This window comes from Sphaeramia orbicularis, chromosome 2 (assembly GCF_902148855.1).
Source record: "Sphaeramia orbicularis chromosome 2, fSphaOr1.1, whole genome shotgun sequence".
Lineage (NCBI taxonomy): Eukaryota > Metazoa > Chordata > Actinopteri > Kurtiformes > Apogonidae > Sphaeramia > Sphaeramia orbicularis.
The window spans coordinates 6,669,432-6,688,460 of NC_043958.1; the positions used below are offsets into that span (position 1 = coordinate 6,669,432).

General features: G+C 38.3%; 1 protein-coding gene across 2 annotated transcripts in view; it reads right to left on the reverse strand.

Annotated features, from left to right (window-relative positions):
- LOC115431197 (plakophilin-4-like) overlaps positions 1 to 19,029 on the reverse strand; it is a 106,984-nt gene that overhangs the window by 44,954 nt on the left and 43,001 nt on the right. For both annotated transcript variants that reach the window (XM_030151438.1, XM_030151431.1), the window contains exons 6-7: positions 17,977 to 18,131; positions 12,433 to 12,919 (exon numbers count right to left, since the gene is read on the reverse strand). In XM_030151438.1, the coding sequence (XP_030007298.1) occupies positions 12,433 to 12,919; positions 17,977 to 18,131 (642 nt within the window). The remainder of the gene's footprint in view (positions 1 to 12,432; positions 12,920 to 17,976; positions 18,132 to 19,029) is intronic.

Below are 19,029 nucleotides of genomic sequence, written 5' to 3' on the forward strand. Positions count from 1 at the left end.
TTAGTGACAGTTCATCGTTTATATATGGTAGGATATTTTCAAACTCTGAACCCCGCTGAAAAGCAACAGTATGCTGAGAAACTGGCTGTGATTAATGGGTTTGACCCTTACAAAGACACGTGCTGAGTGGGAGCAGGAACACCTAAAATTAATAACATTTAAATTCTTCAGTCTAACCTTTACCGTTGCATCCCTATTGTTACTGATTATACATAATATACAGCCGACAGGTGACCGTAGGTCTACTGCCATATTGGGTACTCTGTCTCTAGGCACTGAGTTCCTTATATTTTTCTCCCTGGTTGGTTAAAACAGAGGGGGTCCTATTGAAAGACTTCTTTTCACCATGTCCCTCTCTGTCTGAGCAGCCTATTACTGCATAAAAGTTAACCATAACTACAATTATTAAGTACAAGTATCTGTCTAACAAACCTGGCACTGCTCTTTCTAGCTTGTGGGTTGTCTTCCAATATGGCTACACAAACATAAATCACATGACCCCCCACATGACCATCATGTGGCAAGGGCCTATAGTCAATAGCACAAGAATTTGGTGGATTAATTTCAAAATGATCTGTGGACAGAGAGCCTAGAAAGAATTCATACATGTTCAAACAGTGCAAGACACCAGCTCATACAATTTAAAATCATACATGGACTCCATTACTCTAAGGAGAAATTACGTAATGTATATCCAGAAGTGTCGGCCATGTGTGATAAATGTCAACACTCAGTGGGGACCCTCTTACATAGCTTTGTGTTATCTCATCCAAGCTTTTTGGTCTGATATCTTTAATATTATATCCAAGATCACTAACGTTCCCATTAAACCAGAACCCCTCCTTATCATACTGGGTGTGTCCAATATATTTGAGAATCTAAATGCAACACAGCAACACTTCCCCTCCTACTGTTTCATAACGGCATGATTCTTATGGTCTGGAAAAATGCAACTGTTCCTACCTTGAAGAGGTGGCAAGAAGAGTTAACCAACACACTTCACCTGGAGCAGATAAAATATCTTTTGAAAGATAAGCTTTCATGGTTTCATAAGACCTGGAACATCTTTATATCATATCTTGCAGCTATAAATCAGATATAGTGATACATACCAAAACACACAAAATACAAGTCGAAGAGCAAGAGGCCCCCACTGGTGTGTGTGTGAGAACTGTTGAAGAGTTATGATTTGTATTAGTCTATTGCTGTTCTACCTATGTTGTGGTATTTCGTTTTATATTTTTCAAAGAAACATAATTTGCGTGCTCAAAACTACATTCAAACTGAAATGTCTCCAACACTGTATGCACAATTGTGTAACTGAAAAATGAGCCCTTGAATGTTTAACTGATTGTGTTAAATCATTTGGACAAAACAATAGTCGACAGCGAGCTAGCACGTTAGCAACCCAAAGATAAAGTGGCACAACAATGGACAGCACTGTCAGCTCTAATTTTCATGCAGAAGTGATGCATCATGTTTGACTTCCGAGTCACTATTTGGGTCAGAACACCTGGTCTAGTTCCTGTCTGACTGGTCTGTTTACATGCAGGAGCAGATCCACTTTCAAACACGTTCACTAAGCGTGTTAGCCCAACTTTTAGACCTTCAATTTCAGTCAGACTAACATGTTAACATGTACTTTTGATGTCCAGTTTTAGTCAAACTTGGGCAATAATTCTTTTTTTTTTTTTTTTGCATGTGTGTATGTTATGTAAACCCATGCTCATGTTTAAACCCAGGCTGAAATTGGATGCAATTCCCCTCAAATGCATTAAAACTAAAGTGACGTGCCTGCTCGGAAAGTTAAGGGCTAAATCGGACAGATATTTGTGATAAAATGTGGGGGGAAAAGTAAAAAATGGTCAGAAATGAACACTCAAGTAAAGCACAGATATGTTAAAAACACTACTGAAGTACAGCAATGAAGTATTTGCAGTTACAGCCTTTGAAAAAAAACACACCTATCTCGAACAATAAAGTTAAGCTGCAGTAAATGTATAGACACATGGCTCTTGTGGTTTTACTATTTTCTTTTACACTTAGAAGGACTTAAAGTGGTACTAACATGTCACACTTATGATTAGATACACTATATAGACAAAAGTATTGGGACACATCATGGCTACAGCTGTAAGATGTTCTGTTCATGCTGACTTGAGATAAAAACATCAATATTTTAGCATCAATATTTTATTCCTTAAAGTTTAATGGGAGATTTGTCTTCCTAAGTGAGATGTCAAGAAAGTAGATGTTAGTTGTGGTAGAAAAGCATTATTTACGATCATATTTACGAAATTTAGAGGTAGAACATTTCAAATCATAGTCATGGATAAAAAAAATTTGAGTTGAGAGAAATTGAGTAAAAACCATATCTGAGGCATTTTGGAAGTAAAGATAATTTAAACTAAACTAATCAATGCAATACAATAATTATTTATCCCAATATAAAACTATATTATGAAATTTGCCATCATTGTTTTGTATCCCAGATCCCTGTTAGAAAAGAAACACCTGAAATCAACATGAATTCAACATTTGTCATAAATGTCAATATTTTTATTTAATGGGAGATTTTTCTTTCTAAGTGAGATGTGAAGAAAGTAGATGGTTAGTTGTGGTAGAAGATTATCATTTACAGTCTGAGCATGACAAATATTTTAGTCATGGATAAAAAAACAAAACAAAACAAGATCAATGTTGAGAGAAATTCAGTAAAAACCATCTCTGAGGCATTCTAAATTAAGATGATTTAAACAAAACTAATCAATGCAATGCAATGATATTTATCCCAATGTAAAACTATATTACGACATTTGTCAGTATGGTTTTGTATCTCAGACCCCTATTAGAAAAGAAACACCTGAATTCAACGTGTCCACATACTTTTGTCCGTATGGTGTGTCGTTAACTGTCCAGGATGAGTAAGCAGTACAACTGCTTCTTTCTACTGGTCATGTACATATTATTTTAGACTAGGCTGTGCATTCAACAAGCTTGTGCCAAACGCTGTATTTCATAACGCCAGCTCATCCCAACTGTTGTTGTGCTTCTACAACACATGAAGACTTAGGTCAGTCAGAATGTGCTGCAGGCGTCGTCATCAGCAAGTCAAACAAGAGGAGCAGAGGGTTTTTCCATCCTCCAATCTCAGAGCAGATCTGTTCAAAGAGCGCTCCAATTATAAAGAGGCTTTAGGGCACGGGGGGGTGGGGGGTTGGGGGGTTGGGGGGTTGGGGAGGGGGGGGTGTATGTGTGCAGCCTCAGCGGATGAGTCCAATAACTGAAGCGCAGAATCTACACTTAAAGCTGGTGATGGAGGAACTATTTGCTTGTGCAGTTCCCGTCTTCATTTAAATACATTTCTAAGGAAAGTGTCATTTTATCTTAAAGAAAACACTCTTGTGACACAATCCTGTTAAATGTCCTTCGGCAAAGGGGGACCTAATCCAAATTGTGACCTTCACAAAATGCTTGAAATGTGCCGGACTGAAAACGATGTGAAAAATCATGTTTCGGGCACTCAAATTCCAGTTACTGGCCATTTTCACACTAATGAACTGCTCCCTCCACACTCCTCTGTGGATTGTATTTGTCCATTGTGACACAAAAGTCAACCTTGAAAACTGGTTGAGAGAGAAAACGTGAACCACATGTAATGATACTGAACCCACCGAGGTCCAGCTGAGGAGGCTAATTGGAACCACATGCAAATCTGTATATTTGGTTGATAAACTGTGCCTGTGGATTTGTAATTTCGGTGACATTGAAAAGATATTCACAGCCTGACATAATATATAGACTGGTAATGGTGACCTGTGTGTCCATAGCCAACAGAGTCCTTTATACCTGGGTCTTGGATTCTGTATTACATTTGTTTTCTCAAAATTCTTGAAGTAAATGTCAAAGTGTCTATTTTAACCCAAACCATCAATCTTTTCCTAAACTAAACCAAATAATTCTGTCCATTACAGTTTTAGCTTTAATGTGCAATACTCAACACCTTGTTATCCACGCTCAATGGTGCTTGCACAGAGGTAGGAGGGTTAAATATGTGATTGACAGCTGCAATTTTCACATATATATATATATATATATATATATATGGTTTAATAATCACAGAATAAAAGTACTAGTTATTATTATCAACACCATTACTATCAATAATAATAATCATAATAATACTAACAATAAGCAGCGGTGAGAGAACTAAGGGGTTAGAGGTTCCAAATTATAGATCAGGGGTCACCAATCCTGGTCCTCGAGGGCCGGTATACTGCTTGTTTTAGATGTATCCCTCTTCCAACACACCTGATTTAAAACATAAGCCTATCATCAAGCTCTGCAGAAGCCTGATAACGACTGTCAGGTGTCCGGGAAGAGGGAAATATCTAAAACATGCAGGATACCGGCCCTTGAGGACCAGGATTGGTGACCCCTGTTATAGATCAATAATTCTATATCGGGGCTGAGGTCCTTGCCCCTGTATTTTTATACATGAGCTTCTTGGAGCATACCATAAACCAAACAGGAAATTCAGCATTTTGGATTATATAAGATACATTTGCTGAAGTTTTGCCATTTCTTGATGAATTTTACATCCTAAATGGTGGGTGTCTATTTCCAGATATTCAACTAAGTGATATTTAATACCACACCTGAATTGCAATTAAACCCCAGACTGAAATGCTTTAATTAAGCTTTAGTTTTTTTGTTCAAATCTGGAAATACTGTTTGACAACTTTACCAACTAACTGAATTACATCTTTAAAACAGCTTGTCCATCTGTCAGCTGAGCCTAGACAGGCTCTGTACAATGCTGTCATTTCCATTATATGAAAAAATAAAGCTTGTCATTTGCTGCTGATGTTTGCCTGCTCACCAGGTTTCACTTCCTAAGCTACGAACACCACTGATCAGTAATAACCTAATCGTATATTTCCATCATTTGCTCATCTCCCTCATGTAATCTGGGATTATGCTGGATCTGCGGGATAACTGGGCATAAGGACTTAGGCTATGTATTAGGCCACTTAGCAGCAGAGCAAGATGAAAAATCAGTCAGCTAGAGAATAGCAGGCATTTTATTTAGTTCACTGACTCCACCGCCCACACACACCCCAGCCACTCGACCGTCCTCTTTTCACACGTGCACAAACACAACCAAAGCCCGACACAAAAGGTGGACGTGAGCGCACACAACGTCGATATCCTCACAAATGGGAAACGTATACACCGCCTGCACACAACACCACCACCATGTCACGTCCAAACAGGCTGAATCAAAACAGGCAGGCACTGATGGCAGTATAATAAAGCCTCCCAGGCCTGTCAGCTGATAATCACATGCTGATGCTACTGTGAGGCTTTGTGATAGAAAACGCCCCTATATGGGTCAGTGGGAGCAGCTTAGTGAAGAGACAGAGGGTAGGATGGGGGGGTGGAGGGGTAGAAAGCCATGTCACTGCAGCATCAGCAGCACTTCCTCCACTGTAAATCCCCCACCAGCTACGCAGCAGGAGCAGAAATGAGAAGAAAGTTGTGCTTTTGCTGTTAACATATTTGATTTTTTAATGTTCATCATGTTATTCTGCGGGAAAAAAAAGACCCCGGTGGCTATATTTAATAAAACTTTAAAACTACCGAATGTAAGCTGGGTTGGAAAAATGCTCAGAAGAGTCCTCAAAGGCGTCTATAAGCCCGGCTCACTGAACAGCCTGGCAACAGAACAAGAATAATCCCTTCTCAAGTTTCTCAGGAAGCCTCAGCCTCCTTCACCAACCAGAGAATGATAAAGATGTCACCTTGGGCTCATTTTGTAAGATAGTTAAAGGTTTGTGTTGAAGTCTGTAGGTTTTTCTTTTAGAACATTAAGGGCTGGATCTACTAAAGGTTTGCGTGTATGAAAAATGTACAGTCTGATTTACTAACAGTGCACACTAAGGGTTGCATTTTTCAAAAGGTGCAAAAGAGCACGTCTGCATCCGGTTTGTGTTTGCTGCAATAAATATGCACTATGGCGCATGTATACGCAATTGTGTGTGCTGGGAGGAGAAAATGTAAATATATTAATTTAGCACATGCAAAGTGATTTATCAAACCTGAAAGCAATTTTGCTCATAGAAACTGCACCCATATTTAACACATCTCAAAGGGAGGTACAAATGGTTACTGTCACAAGGAGACGATGAAACAAGAGAACAGTTTTCACCCTCATGTGAACATTTTGGAATGATGGAAGAAAAAACAATTGAGACGCATGCCTGCCTGCCCCCCCCCCCCCCCCGAACTTTACAGGACTCTTGTAAAGGCCTCTTTTCCACTTCAACTGATACGCACCAACACTAGGCTACAGTGTGACAAAATTATGTGCACCTGACAGTGTCAGGTCTGCTCCCAGACTGTGTCTGGATTTTGTCTGTCTTTTCTGTTTTGTCTGTCATTTCCTGTTTTATTTTGTTAAGTTTCCCTCATGTGTCTTGTCTGGTGTCTTTACTTCCCTGCCTTGATTGTTTCACCTGTGTCTGATTGCCTGACTCCACCCTGATGTGTTCCACCTGTGTCTAATTGTCTTCCCGCCTTCTTGTGTATTTAAACCCTGTGTCTTCCCCTGTTTCTCTGCCAGTTTGTTTGCTACACTCACCAGCGTTTTTGGATCCTGTCAGTCTGTCTGCCCGCCCATTGTGACCCGTTTTTGTCTTCCGACCACCGATTCTGCCTGTTCCTCATCTGCCTGCTCGTCTGGTTCTGACCTGGTTCGTTCATCTGACTTCCGACTGCCCTTCCTAATTACCTCAGCCTCCAACGTTTTACCTGTGTTTTGACCCTCGCCTGGACTTTGACCGTGAGTAAGCCTTCTCCTCATGTCCCGTTGCCACCTGATTTGCTCTCCTGTGTATGACCTGGCCTGTTTTTTGACTATCCTCTGTTTTGCCCTCGTCGGGCTGCTGTCGAGATTTCTCTGGTTCGGCCGTGCTGACCGCCCGCAGTCCCCGCTCACAGCCCGGACGTCGAGTCCTGAATCACACGCCTTCACAAACGTGTTAATAATTCTGAGCTGTCTTTTTTTTTTTTTTTTTTCCTCCTGTGATTGTGTTTAATAAACACACTCAACTTTTCATCTGCGTACTGGTCTTGCATTTGGGTTCAGGCTTTGTACTCTGTCCGTTACAGACAGTCATTCAATCCAACAACCCGCACCCCCCCCCCCCCCCCCCAAAATGAATCTGTGCCGCTGCCCAGTAATGCTATTTTAGAACTTCCAGATGAATTCTGGGATGATTTGGGGCCAGTAACAAGGAGGAGTCATGCAATACCTTCTATGACAAAACTCTCCGCAACATTATATTTGTGTGTCTGGATCATTTTGGCACACTGTTGCCATTAATGCTGGCATATCCCAGAGCAGTTTTTCCAGCATCTTGTCTCCATGACAACAGCCAGTAGTGCACACAAAATCCTCATTCAAATAGGGCGGTCTCCAAGACTTTGCACCTGTTGTCATTTGCACAATCCCTCTTAGTAAATCACCTGCAAACTGCTTTTCAACCCCACACACAAAATTCTAGAGTGTGCATGCAAATTAATAAAATAATTAATTAGGATCTTTGTAGATCTGGCCCTAAGTGTATCCGTAATCTGCATGTTTTGACTCCAATGTTCACTGATTTCAGACATTAAAAAGGAAACAAAATAAATACCAACATACAGTATATGAAGAACTGCAGAAACAAGTGTTATGCAATGGCTCTGACAAACAAATTCTGATTACAACTAACTAGCAAATTTTGGAACGATGATGAATAGACTGTTTTTAAAACTATTATCAGCCATGGTTGGACATTAATTCCTTCATACTGTCCTTTTGCCAATTTTCAGAAAATTCTGTTACTTTTGGATAGAAAACCAAAGTGTGTTTAGCTGGGAGCCTGTATTTTGTTTATTAGACAATTCCATTTGTAAAATAAACATCACCTGCTGTTGCATACAGACTTGCATCAGTGCCTCAGTATCAGATGGCTGTCTTAATTGCTGACAGTGTCTATAGCAGTGTATGAAGCTCTGATTGTGCAACACAGGACTTTATATTTACTGTTTTTCTTTTCGCTACAGCCCAAAATCAAACCTACATTTGGGTTACAAGCGAGGCTAAGGTGCGTTGTAAAAGTGTGACACAGCTGGACTTAACAGGTTTAAGGTGAGGTTATATTTGATCATGTTAGATTTGTGAAAGTTTCTCAAAGTCTACATGTTTGAAGTCATAAAAAAAGAGCATAAATGAGATGGTGATCTGCAGTAAACAAACAAATCAATTCACCAACTCGTCTACTCATTTTCTGAACCTTTTATTCCTCAATTTTGTGGCCAACTGATGAATTACTGCTTAAGAAGAACCAGAGAAATCAATCATAATTACTGATTGCATGACCACTGAATAGTTACTGCTGATTAACATTGCACTATGTCTCATCAAATCACACTATATTGAATCAAATCGTGTTAAATTGTGCTAAACTGCCATCAGGGTGAACTGTAATAATTGCATTGGTAGTTACTTTAATATTCATCTTTATATGTTATATCATTGGTAGTGCCCCAAGATGCATCAGGCTCAATGATGTACATGAACATCCTCATTATGCACAGTATTAAACAAAATCCATCATACCAAAGCAGTAGTGTAAAGGAAGGAGAAACACTGCTCTTCTGTCTAACTGGAGTGTAACCTCCCACTGTTTCCCTTTGCTCCCTATCGACTGCTTCATGGAGACCAATAGATACTAACACGGTTTGTTCCTCCAACCATCAATTTGCTAAGCAGCGCATGAGAGAGACGCTCAAGTGGAGGCACTGGGATCCACTGTATTGTGTTCATGTACACTGTGGACGTGTGCTCTGATACTGTATTATTTTTTTGAGCTGTGTTCATCCAGACTGCTGCACATTAATCATCCTGCAAGATTAGAATTAATTCGGGCTCAAACCACTCACCTGCTACAAGTGAAATTCCCCCTTTTATGAAGATTACAACCCTTATTTTTCATAGTGGCATGCATCAAATAACCTTTTTTTTCCTCCCCATCAAACACAGAAGCACTATCTGACAATGCTGTGAGATAATTTGACTAAAAACTCCATGAAATGAGCTCCCTAAGCCTGGATATGAGATACAATCACCTGCCGAGTTTGCACTTTGCCTGAAAGTTATTTTGTTCAACAAGGAGCTTTATTTAATGATTCATACTGCATTACAGAGATACAGAAATACTCAGTGGAGTTCTTGCTCTACAGAAAATGTTGTGTGCAACAATATTAAATCAGTGTTGCTCAGTCAACTTTCCCCGGACAAAAGGAAGGTTATTAAATCAACAGAAAAAATGGTACCGAGGCTGTGGAGTGTGGCTTTGTTTATTTAAGACGGCAATGTTCGCTCAAAACACTTCAAGCACACTCGGCAACACATATTCAAACATACTTTGCTGAAGATGGAAAAACTAAACTGAATTTATAGTTGATTTTTATTTATTTTTTCCCCCAGCCCAGATTCTGACCTGGTTGAATTGGACCAGGCAACCCTCCAGGGCACAAAGCGACATATCGTACCCGCCTACTGGTGGAAAAGGAGAGCTGAAAAGAGGGCGAAATGAAAGACTGCACCTCGATCTGCACTCATGTCTTCAAGAAACTGTAACATAATAGCAGACAGCCGCTAAAGGAGGCTGCACGTAAAGATCCCGGAGGTTTATTTTAAGCAATTGTCATCCTAGATGAGTGACAATGTATATTTTCCTGTCCTCCACAGCTACAACTGGACAATGTAATCATGCACATAGTCTGTTATGAATGCATAATGTTCTCATCACTGTTTTACCATGAAATTAATACCAACTGGACTGAAGAAAGATGTAACGGTGAATCATTGGGTCATTTTCATCATTAATGTGAGAATTTTTGGTCTGACTTTAAACTAATGAGTCTTCTCATTCTGTTTGTGTGCTGCCTCTTGGTCAGGTCGTTTTTCTAAATGAGAATCAGTTCTCAACTAACTTACCTGGTTAAATAAAAATAAACAAATAAATGATGGAAAGGTTTTCAGAAAATAATGTCATGGATATTTTTCATTGTTCACAGATGCTGATTTATGAACCAAATTACGTGATTGATTAAGAAAGCAATGTGGTTGTAACAGTAAATGAAGTACAGTAAGTGTGAGTTGTAAATAAGTGTACAGAGCAAAGATTTGAAAAAATATCAACTCATTTTGCAACTTGATCATAAAATGTAGTTGATATAAATGAAATAATCTGTAATGATGTACATGTAAGAACCAAGAGCATAATAAGTAAAAAAGTATGAAAAACTTCTAACTTCTACAGCAGGTATGCATGTTCTGACTGAAGTTCCCGGTCAGAGTAATAATGGCAGTTTTTAGGACTTAAAGAAAATTAATTTATGCATCCTTTGATTTTTCATGTTATGAAACATAACATTCAATTTAACACTAAAATTAGCTGGCAAGCTAACACCAGCTAAGAGTAGTATATAAGGCAACAGCAGCTAATGTAATCTAGGTGGCTAAGTGCAGTTTGCTGTAAGGAAATTACAAGAAAGGTACAAGTTGAAGTTATTAAAAAAAACCCTAAAAGATTCCAGGCTTTTGAGAAGACATTTGTTTCTGGTCCAGTTTCAAGAAAAAACAAAAAAACATAGCTAAACCACATGGAACCGGCCACAGAACTGAGTAAAATAACAGACTTAGCTGAATATCACTGGCACTGATTTGTTGGAGACAGTTATTTATATAATTATATAAGCATACAAATTAAAATAGATAACCTACATCTGGTCATTTTTAGATATTTTAATGCAGAAATAATACATATTATACCCTAAACTTGCACAATTAAATCTACTTTTATCCCTTATATGAGCATATTGTTTAATTCAAGTTAAAAAAAGTCACCACCACTGGAGAGTCATGATACGATGTACACATTTGACACACTGTATATGACCTGATTACTTTGTTATTTAAATTTGAATTAAAATTACTTATAAAGATTAGTTCCATCTACATGCAGGGTCTCTTTCAGTGTATTTTGCATGAAGACATGAACAAATGTGTGTATATTGTGAAATGTTATTCATGTTGTTACTTTCATTTTCATCACTGTGAACTGCTACGTTAATAGCATGCTCCATGTTAGGCCCAAAATTAATTTACACTGTAAGCAACGTGGTAAAGTGAGACAGAGTTCAACAGTTTCCATTATAAGACTGTGTCGGAACAAAATAGACTATGGAGGTGCCATAATCTGTATCATTAATGGAAAACCCTGGTCACATCTCATCCACTTACACTCAGTATGTTTACATGTACACCTTAGTCGAGCTACAACTGTAGCGCAAATGAACCATTTAATTGTTCTGTCATCTTTGTCTCAGTCTAAATGCATGGGAGTTTAATCTATTTAATGTTGAAAACAAGTCGCCTCTACTATGATAGGTGGAAATATGAATTCTTTTAGCTTGTTAACTTATAACATCACAGACCACAACAATAGTCAATAGCGAGCTAGAGAGTTAGCAACCCAGAGTTAAGCAGGCACGACAATGGACAATGCTGCAAATCTGTACATATGCTTTCTGTCTGCTCTAATTTTTGTGCAGATGAGATGCATGATGTTCGACATCTGGGTCAGGATTTGGGTCAGAACACCTGGTCCAGTTCAAGTCCAACTGATCTGTATCGACTTTCACGCTCATTATCTGGGCATGTTAGTTCAATTATTAGAACTTTCCAGTCCAGTTTTAGTCAGACTAATAATAATTACAATACAAAATTACAGTAATTGAGTTTTTTAAGTATCATGTAAACAACCCGATTGTGTTTTTGTGCATTTTCACTCCTAGCCCAGACGGTTCCTGTTGCCTGCCTGTAGGACGAATCAAATACAGGCAAGTGTGCAATATAGGGCAATGGTGGCATGGAATACACTGCCACAATTTTTAATTTCAGAAATTCAAGCAGTTAGTTTTTCTAAAAGGTTGAGAATTTTCATATTTACCCAAGAACAACTGAGCTATTGCACATCCTATAGTGACATCTAGATGTTTTGTTTTTGTTTTGTTGTGAAGCAGTTTTTTGTTTCTGTTTTTGGGGTTAATTTCTTATTTTTTTCTGTTATTGTTAGTATTATTTTTGTTACAGTAATTGTTTTGCATTGTCTGCAATTTTGGTGTTCGTGTTGTTGTGTTGAGAGTATGTACATCCTGTTTGTTGAGCGAGTTGTGGGCAATTGTGGTGCTTTGTTTGTATGTTAATGACCCCAGGAAAAGTAGCTGCTTGGTGTGCAGCAGCTAATGGGGATCAAACTAATAAACTAAATAAACTAAACCCCAGAGTATGAGATGACTGGACATCAGACTGACCTATGAGGCTGTCGGGGCGGGGCAGGGCACTCCTCTGGTAGAGACCGTATGGATCCGCTCCATACGCCAGCGGCTGGCTCTGTCTGGGCAGTGTGGAACCATAATGCTGTGGCATAGCCGTCATTCCTGAACGTAGCGGCGACCCCGTCAAACCCCTCCCTTCGATCAGGGAGAGGGTGGAACCCAGTCGCCCACCTGCTCCCCCTATAATCCCACCGCCTCCTCCTCCTCCGCCGCCGCCACCGCCGCCCAGGGCCTGGGTGCCGTCCGTCGGAGAGGTCGGTGACGGGCAGGAGGGCGGCATGGTGGTGCCTGGGAAAACGGCGGCCAGCGGTTTGGGCTCAGAGAGGATGGGCGAGTCGTAGGTGCTGCCCTGGGAGGTTCGCAGGGAGATGCGGGAGGGTGAGACAGTCCCGGCGGTGCCACAGCCCGGAGACTGGCTCCGAGAGGGGAGGGATGCCATCCTCCGCAACACCCGGCCTGACGCCTGTGAGGAAGACAGGAAAAACACGGAACTGTATTAAAGATGTGGACACATGCTGCCTTCAGGTGCTATCGGGAAACTGATCCTTTCCACTTGTCAGATTGAAACTAGGAGTGAGTTGTGTTCAAGTGCTTCTGTTAATGTCGTAGTGAAATGAAAAATGGCTGAAACATAATTGATCATAATTGGATAAAACAGTTTGGGACATGTCAATTTATCTGCTATAGCATTCTCTGTAATGTTTTTGCAAATTGTGTCCTATAAATGTGTAAAATCATCAGTCAACAGCAGCAGAACCTTAATAAAAACATTGTTTACCATTCACCATGAATCCCTCGTTGCATTATGGCAGGAAAAGCTACCACCTCTGTCATCTTTGCAATGAGTGAACTCGCTAAGATAATGCTACTGCTAACCATGTGACACAAAACAAACATACACTATATAACAGAAGTGAACCTACCTACGTTGCAGTCACCCATAGGTTACTGGTGCTCAGGTAAACATAATTACAAAATGTGCAAGAAAAAGACTGGAAGCTTATTCCAATTTCTGCAATTTCTATGGATGAGGTTAATATGAAGAAATGATTACAAAGAATCTAGGGAGTAAAAAACAAACACTGGAGTCCAAGCAAAATTAAACTTGCAAAATAAATGTTAATGACGGAGAAAAACTCTCCTCAATGAGCTGGATTCCTTTTTCATCTGGAAAATAATTCAGGAACGGATTTATTACAATTATTAAATAATGTTTTTCATCCCATTTAATTCACATTTATTTGATTCCTGGTATCCATATTCTCTCGAGGGCCAAAACAACCCCAAGACGTCACATATAATATGCATAACAGAGCTGACAGATAATCAGCTGAACATTTGTATTTTCTGAATAAATACCTGCAAATGAAAATTAGACTCTGCACACTGCACTGCTCCCATTTGCAAATATACTTGCCAATTATCGTAATGTGACACAGAGAGGAGGGAAGTTTCATCACGGCTGATGGAGGCATTACCATCATTTCTCATTTATTCAAGTGAGTGCATGTCTTTGAATAAATGTTTAAATTCATTAAAGGGATCGTGGATGCTTTGAGAGAATCTTTCATATTTATGGCGACAAACATTGACTTTCCTCCTTATTACCGATTTAAAATGTCCTTCAGTTACAGACTGGATGCCGATCTGTGCCGCCTTAATCCATCGAAGCCTCAGCTCCCTCGAAGGAAAATTACGAGCCGAGACATGTAAGCCCATCCAGTGAGGCTGCCGGGTTTGGAATAAATCAGGGAAAAATTCAAATGGGCTCAACCATTATCTGTCACTCCAGCTCCGACTGTCACGCAAAGAGAGAGTATAATTATCAGCCGCAATGAAAGGAGGTGATAGTGTTTGAGTCGGAACAATTTTAAGGTAAGGCTTGATGCGATTTGAAGGGTTTAGTTGATGGTCTTCATCATTTACGACAGTAATTACTGAGCTCCTACTAGCTGTCATTACTCTGCAATGATGACTGTTATTCGCCCCGAAAAATGTAGGAATATTTGAGGTGACACAGATCTTAAAAATAGCCAGGCATGAATTTGGAACCTCAGCTCTGAGTCTTAAAAGTGCTCAGAAAGAAACAGAAAAGTTTGGTCATATGCAATTCATGGGCAACTCAATCTGTGGATGAATATCATGTAGTTTGACTGAAAGCCGAACAAATGAGTTTGTGCTAGGACTCTTTCTTTCATTTACCTACAAAACAGGTTTTGCACTCAGTACATGACTCAGTTAGCGATATTCTACAGGAAAAAACAGAAAATTTATGTAAGCCTACTTCCAAATATCAGAGAAAACCTTACAATATGCATTTACAATATGGCACTGAATGCTTCTTTGTTTGCTAATGATTTTGCTGATGTTAGCTTCCTTCGCAAACTGTACCAAACTAAAACCCATTTACTATTAAGTGTAAGTAATTTATGCTTTAACTTCAAGTTAAGCATTTTGATTTGAGGCTGGGTATTTTTTGTTAGTTTAGTGTTTTTTTGGGGTTTGTTTGTTTTAATTTGGGGCTAAGCAAATACTTGACATAACAAAAAAGGAACATCAGTAAAGGTTGTAAAACAGATTATTTTCTTTTTTCTAACTATGTGTACTATGGTGGCTAACATTATTTAGCATCAAACAAAGAAATATACTTGCAGCCAACATTATTGCTGTTTTTTTCTGTATACAGTCTGCCTCAAGCCTTAACTATCCAAATTACGATTAACGTCAAATATTAACAGAATATTTGTTTATCTAGCTAACAAAGCTATTACTGATTAAACTAACACTATATTGTGAATGTAACTCTCAAACACATATCGTAGTCCATTCTGTCAACCTCTTTTTAATATTTATTGTATTATTACAGAAATGTTGCATTATTTATCATGAAACATTGATTATTAATTAATTAATTAATTAATTTATTTATTTAATAGGGACAGTGCATATTAATGAACATCTACAACAATTGCATCTGTAAATATGCCAGATTGTAGCAGCAGTGCTAATTTCCATCTGTAGTCCCTTAATTGACTATAATACCTTAAAATAATAGATAATTCCCGTCAGCAGTTGTCATCCTTCCTCATAGGGCTGACTAATATGTCAAATTAATTGGATTAATCAAGGTTTTGCTTTCTTAAAATCTGGAAAAATGCCTAAATTGAGATTATTCCTTTGGAGAACTGTCCGTCTCGCAAAAAACTTCAAAATACAATCTACAGTAATCTGTTAATTGTCTTTTCTTTTTTTTTTTTTTTCTTTATCCACTTTTGTCTTCAGTTCATGCAGCCAGAAAACAATGTAATAAAACTGTAAATCATCCATATCACTGAAAAAACAATTAAAGCTTTGGCCATATTGTCCGTATCTGTTTCCTCAAAGTAAGATATAGTAAAGTGCGTATATGTAAAAACAATGGATTCAGCTGGAAGTGAAACCTCTTCAGTTTTTGGCTTCAGAAATTTACAACACAATCCGAGTGAGCTGATTAACAGATCAAATCGTGTTTCCAATGTCACAATATTGAGATTCAGTGAATCATTTTTTGCAGGCATTAGGACACATAGGTTTCATAGTACTGTATTTAAAGTGTTATTTCTGCACTTCCATGGAAATCTGTTACAACCTCTAGAGAAACTACCCTGTGATGGAAGGTTTAGGTATGTTTTTGAATCTTTGCAGGTGTTTCACAGAGGGAGGGGGTTAAATATGTGACTGACAGATTTAATTAGCGATCACTGTTATGATCAACTGCTGTGCACGATGGGCCATCACAGGAACAACAGAGGGAAGGTGTGTATTATTGAATCCTGTGTTTTTATGCTTCCTACAGCTTTAATCTTTACAACTAACATGCATGTACAGTAGTGGAATTTTTTTTTACTCAATCTCAAATATCATGAAATATTAGCGAAAAAAAACCCAACTTTTTTTTTATTTCAAAAGATGTGGCTGCGTCAGGCAGACACGAACAACTGCAAATAATTTTTTTTTTGTTTATCATTAAGAAGACAAAATAACAAAAGTAGATTCAGTTCAAATTGTTAATGCGAGTATAAGTAACACCAGAGGAGTCAATGCAACAGAAACATACCTGATATGTGTACAAAATGTACAGAGTGTAAAAAAAAACAATAATTCGTTCAATGTGGCAATGTTGGAAAATTAAAATGTTAATATTAAGACAGAAAATTATCTCCAAATGGATTTTACTGAAACCAAAGCTGCTTTTGTTTGGTTTACACCCAAAGAAACACAATTATAATAAAAGGGAATGCGTATTTATAGACCTGCAAAAAAAGGGTATAGCATTATTTTGGGGAAAAATGTTCATAGACTAAGTATTACTCATTGAATCAGGCAGATGTTGTCAAGTCTTCCATTACAGAAGATCACCTATGTATTGAAGGGTGAATAGTAAACATCTGAAGGCATCTGGAACACTTTCATCCAATATATCAAAGACCTGAAATGATCACCGATGGACTGTACAAGTGACTTACATATGTGGAAACTGTGGTTCCTAATGTTGCTTGATTTTCCAAGACATTTTTCAAGAGGGTGCACTACCTTTGCTCAAATTGAGAAGTGCTATTTGTTCACTTTTGCTTGAAACACAACTGAAACACCTTCTTTTTACTGCTTAGACAGAACTATGCAATACTGCGCTGCACGGTTGAAAATTTCAATAAAATACAATTGACAGTTTCAACATGTCATGACCTGGATGCGTTTCATTATTTTGCTGAAACATCCAGTTTTGACCTTAATGGAACTGAGCATGTGCAGAAGAGAGCATGTGGGTTTGGGGAATGGAACAATACTTGGCACAGTTCAATGACGTAAAAGTAGTCACTTTCCACTGGACATCTGCGCAAAACTTTACCGATATTGACTAAATGTCGAAAAAACAGAAGTGCGTCATGTCGGTTTTTCCATTAAATCACAAATGCGATGATTTGTTTATTTACTATCACAAGATGACACGAAAAGTCATTCCATAAACATGGCGACAAACAAAAAAATCGTGTTGATATACAGATACATTATTCTTATATATTACCCCTCTATCCAGTACTAAACTAAAAAATGATTCAGGTTCCCGGTGTGGTGGTTTCCACACATACCGCACCATGTTTCTTTTAAAACTCTTCTTCACTTGTTGCAATGCCTGTTGCAACATCCTTTTTTTTTTTTTTTTTTTCACGCGACTCTAGTTGCGGAAAAAGGTTTTTCCATTGTAGTTTTGTGTGATATACCATTTGCGCTATGCCCGAAAAACCACCTCTTGCCAGCGCAAAAACTTTAATCGAAAAATGAAGAGTTTTGTCAAAATTGTCATTTTTCCATTAGGTAAATTTTTATGCTCAAGTTATTTTTGCGTAATTTGAGGGTCAATGGAAAAGTCTTTAGTGATTCTAATGTAATGTGTCTTATCTCCTAAGATGAATAAAAAGCAAATAAATCCAAACCTGTAACTAAAAAGAAAGGTGTGACCCAGTGTGGATTACTACTTACCGGCCCGGAGGCTTGACCTTCAGCTCTTGGGCTTCTGGATAAGGACGCCCGTGGCTCTGAACGCACCACGTTCTGGTTACTGTAGTAGCTAACACTGCTATCCTGGTAGCCACTGTCCGAATACGAGGTCATCTGCGCTGAGTGACCTCCTGAGCCTACAAAGAAAGAACAGATCAGAGGGGACACCAGGTCCATGGATGCCAACTTAGGACCTTTATCCCAAAAAGCACCTAGCAACAAATTCAGCGACTTTCAGAATTTGTTGGAAACTTTTAGCAACTTTTGAAGTGACTCAAACACTAAAAACACACACATTTTCCCTCTAAATGACACAAAATGATTTATTCTGTCAAGAGTCCGAAAAACACACGGTCTGTCTGCTGAGCTCTAAAAGCTGGTGTTACCAATTTAGCCATTTTGTTGATATATTTAGCAATTTTTCACACCCCTCTAGTGACTCTTTATAAAAAAAAAAAAAGAGCAAATTTATCAACTTTTTCCGATGTTTTTGGAGGATTTTGGAGACTGATGTGAAAGCACTGAATATAAATCCCTCACATTAATGTTGACATTTTGTCTCTTTTTGATCCATTTACATTGTTAATGTAAACTGAAAATTACAACAGTTCTGGTTAAAAATGCTAATGTTTTTGTCAAAACGACCCTGAACACATTCTAAGGCATGTAAGTATTTGTGCCTACCACACTGTATTAAGTCCATGTACTGTACATTTACTCACATAATTACTGTTATTGATTCATTCATTTTTGACTGGATGGAAAATCTTTTGACATATACTCACAGATGGTGCTGATTGTACTGTTATATTTTTCTTTTGTATCTGACTCGAGCAGATAGTTCTTCTTTTATTGTCTCTTTAGTTGTTGTCCTCTGTCCTCTGGGGATAGAGGGAGGGGGGCAGATTTCTTTTTCTGTTTTGTGATGTATCTTAGGTCTGTTCTTGAAAATGGTAAAAAAATCTATAAATAAAAAACGTTTTATATATATATATATATATATATATGTATATATATATATATATAAAAAAAAAT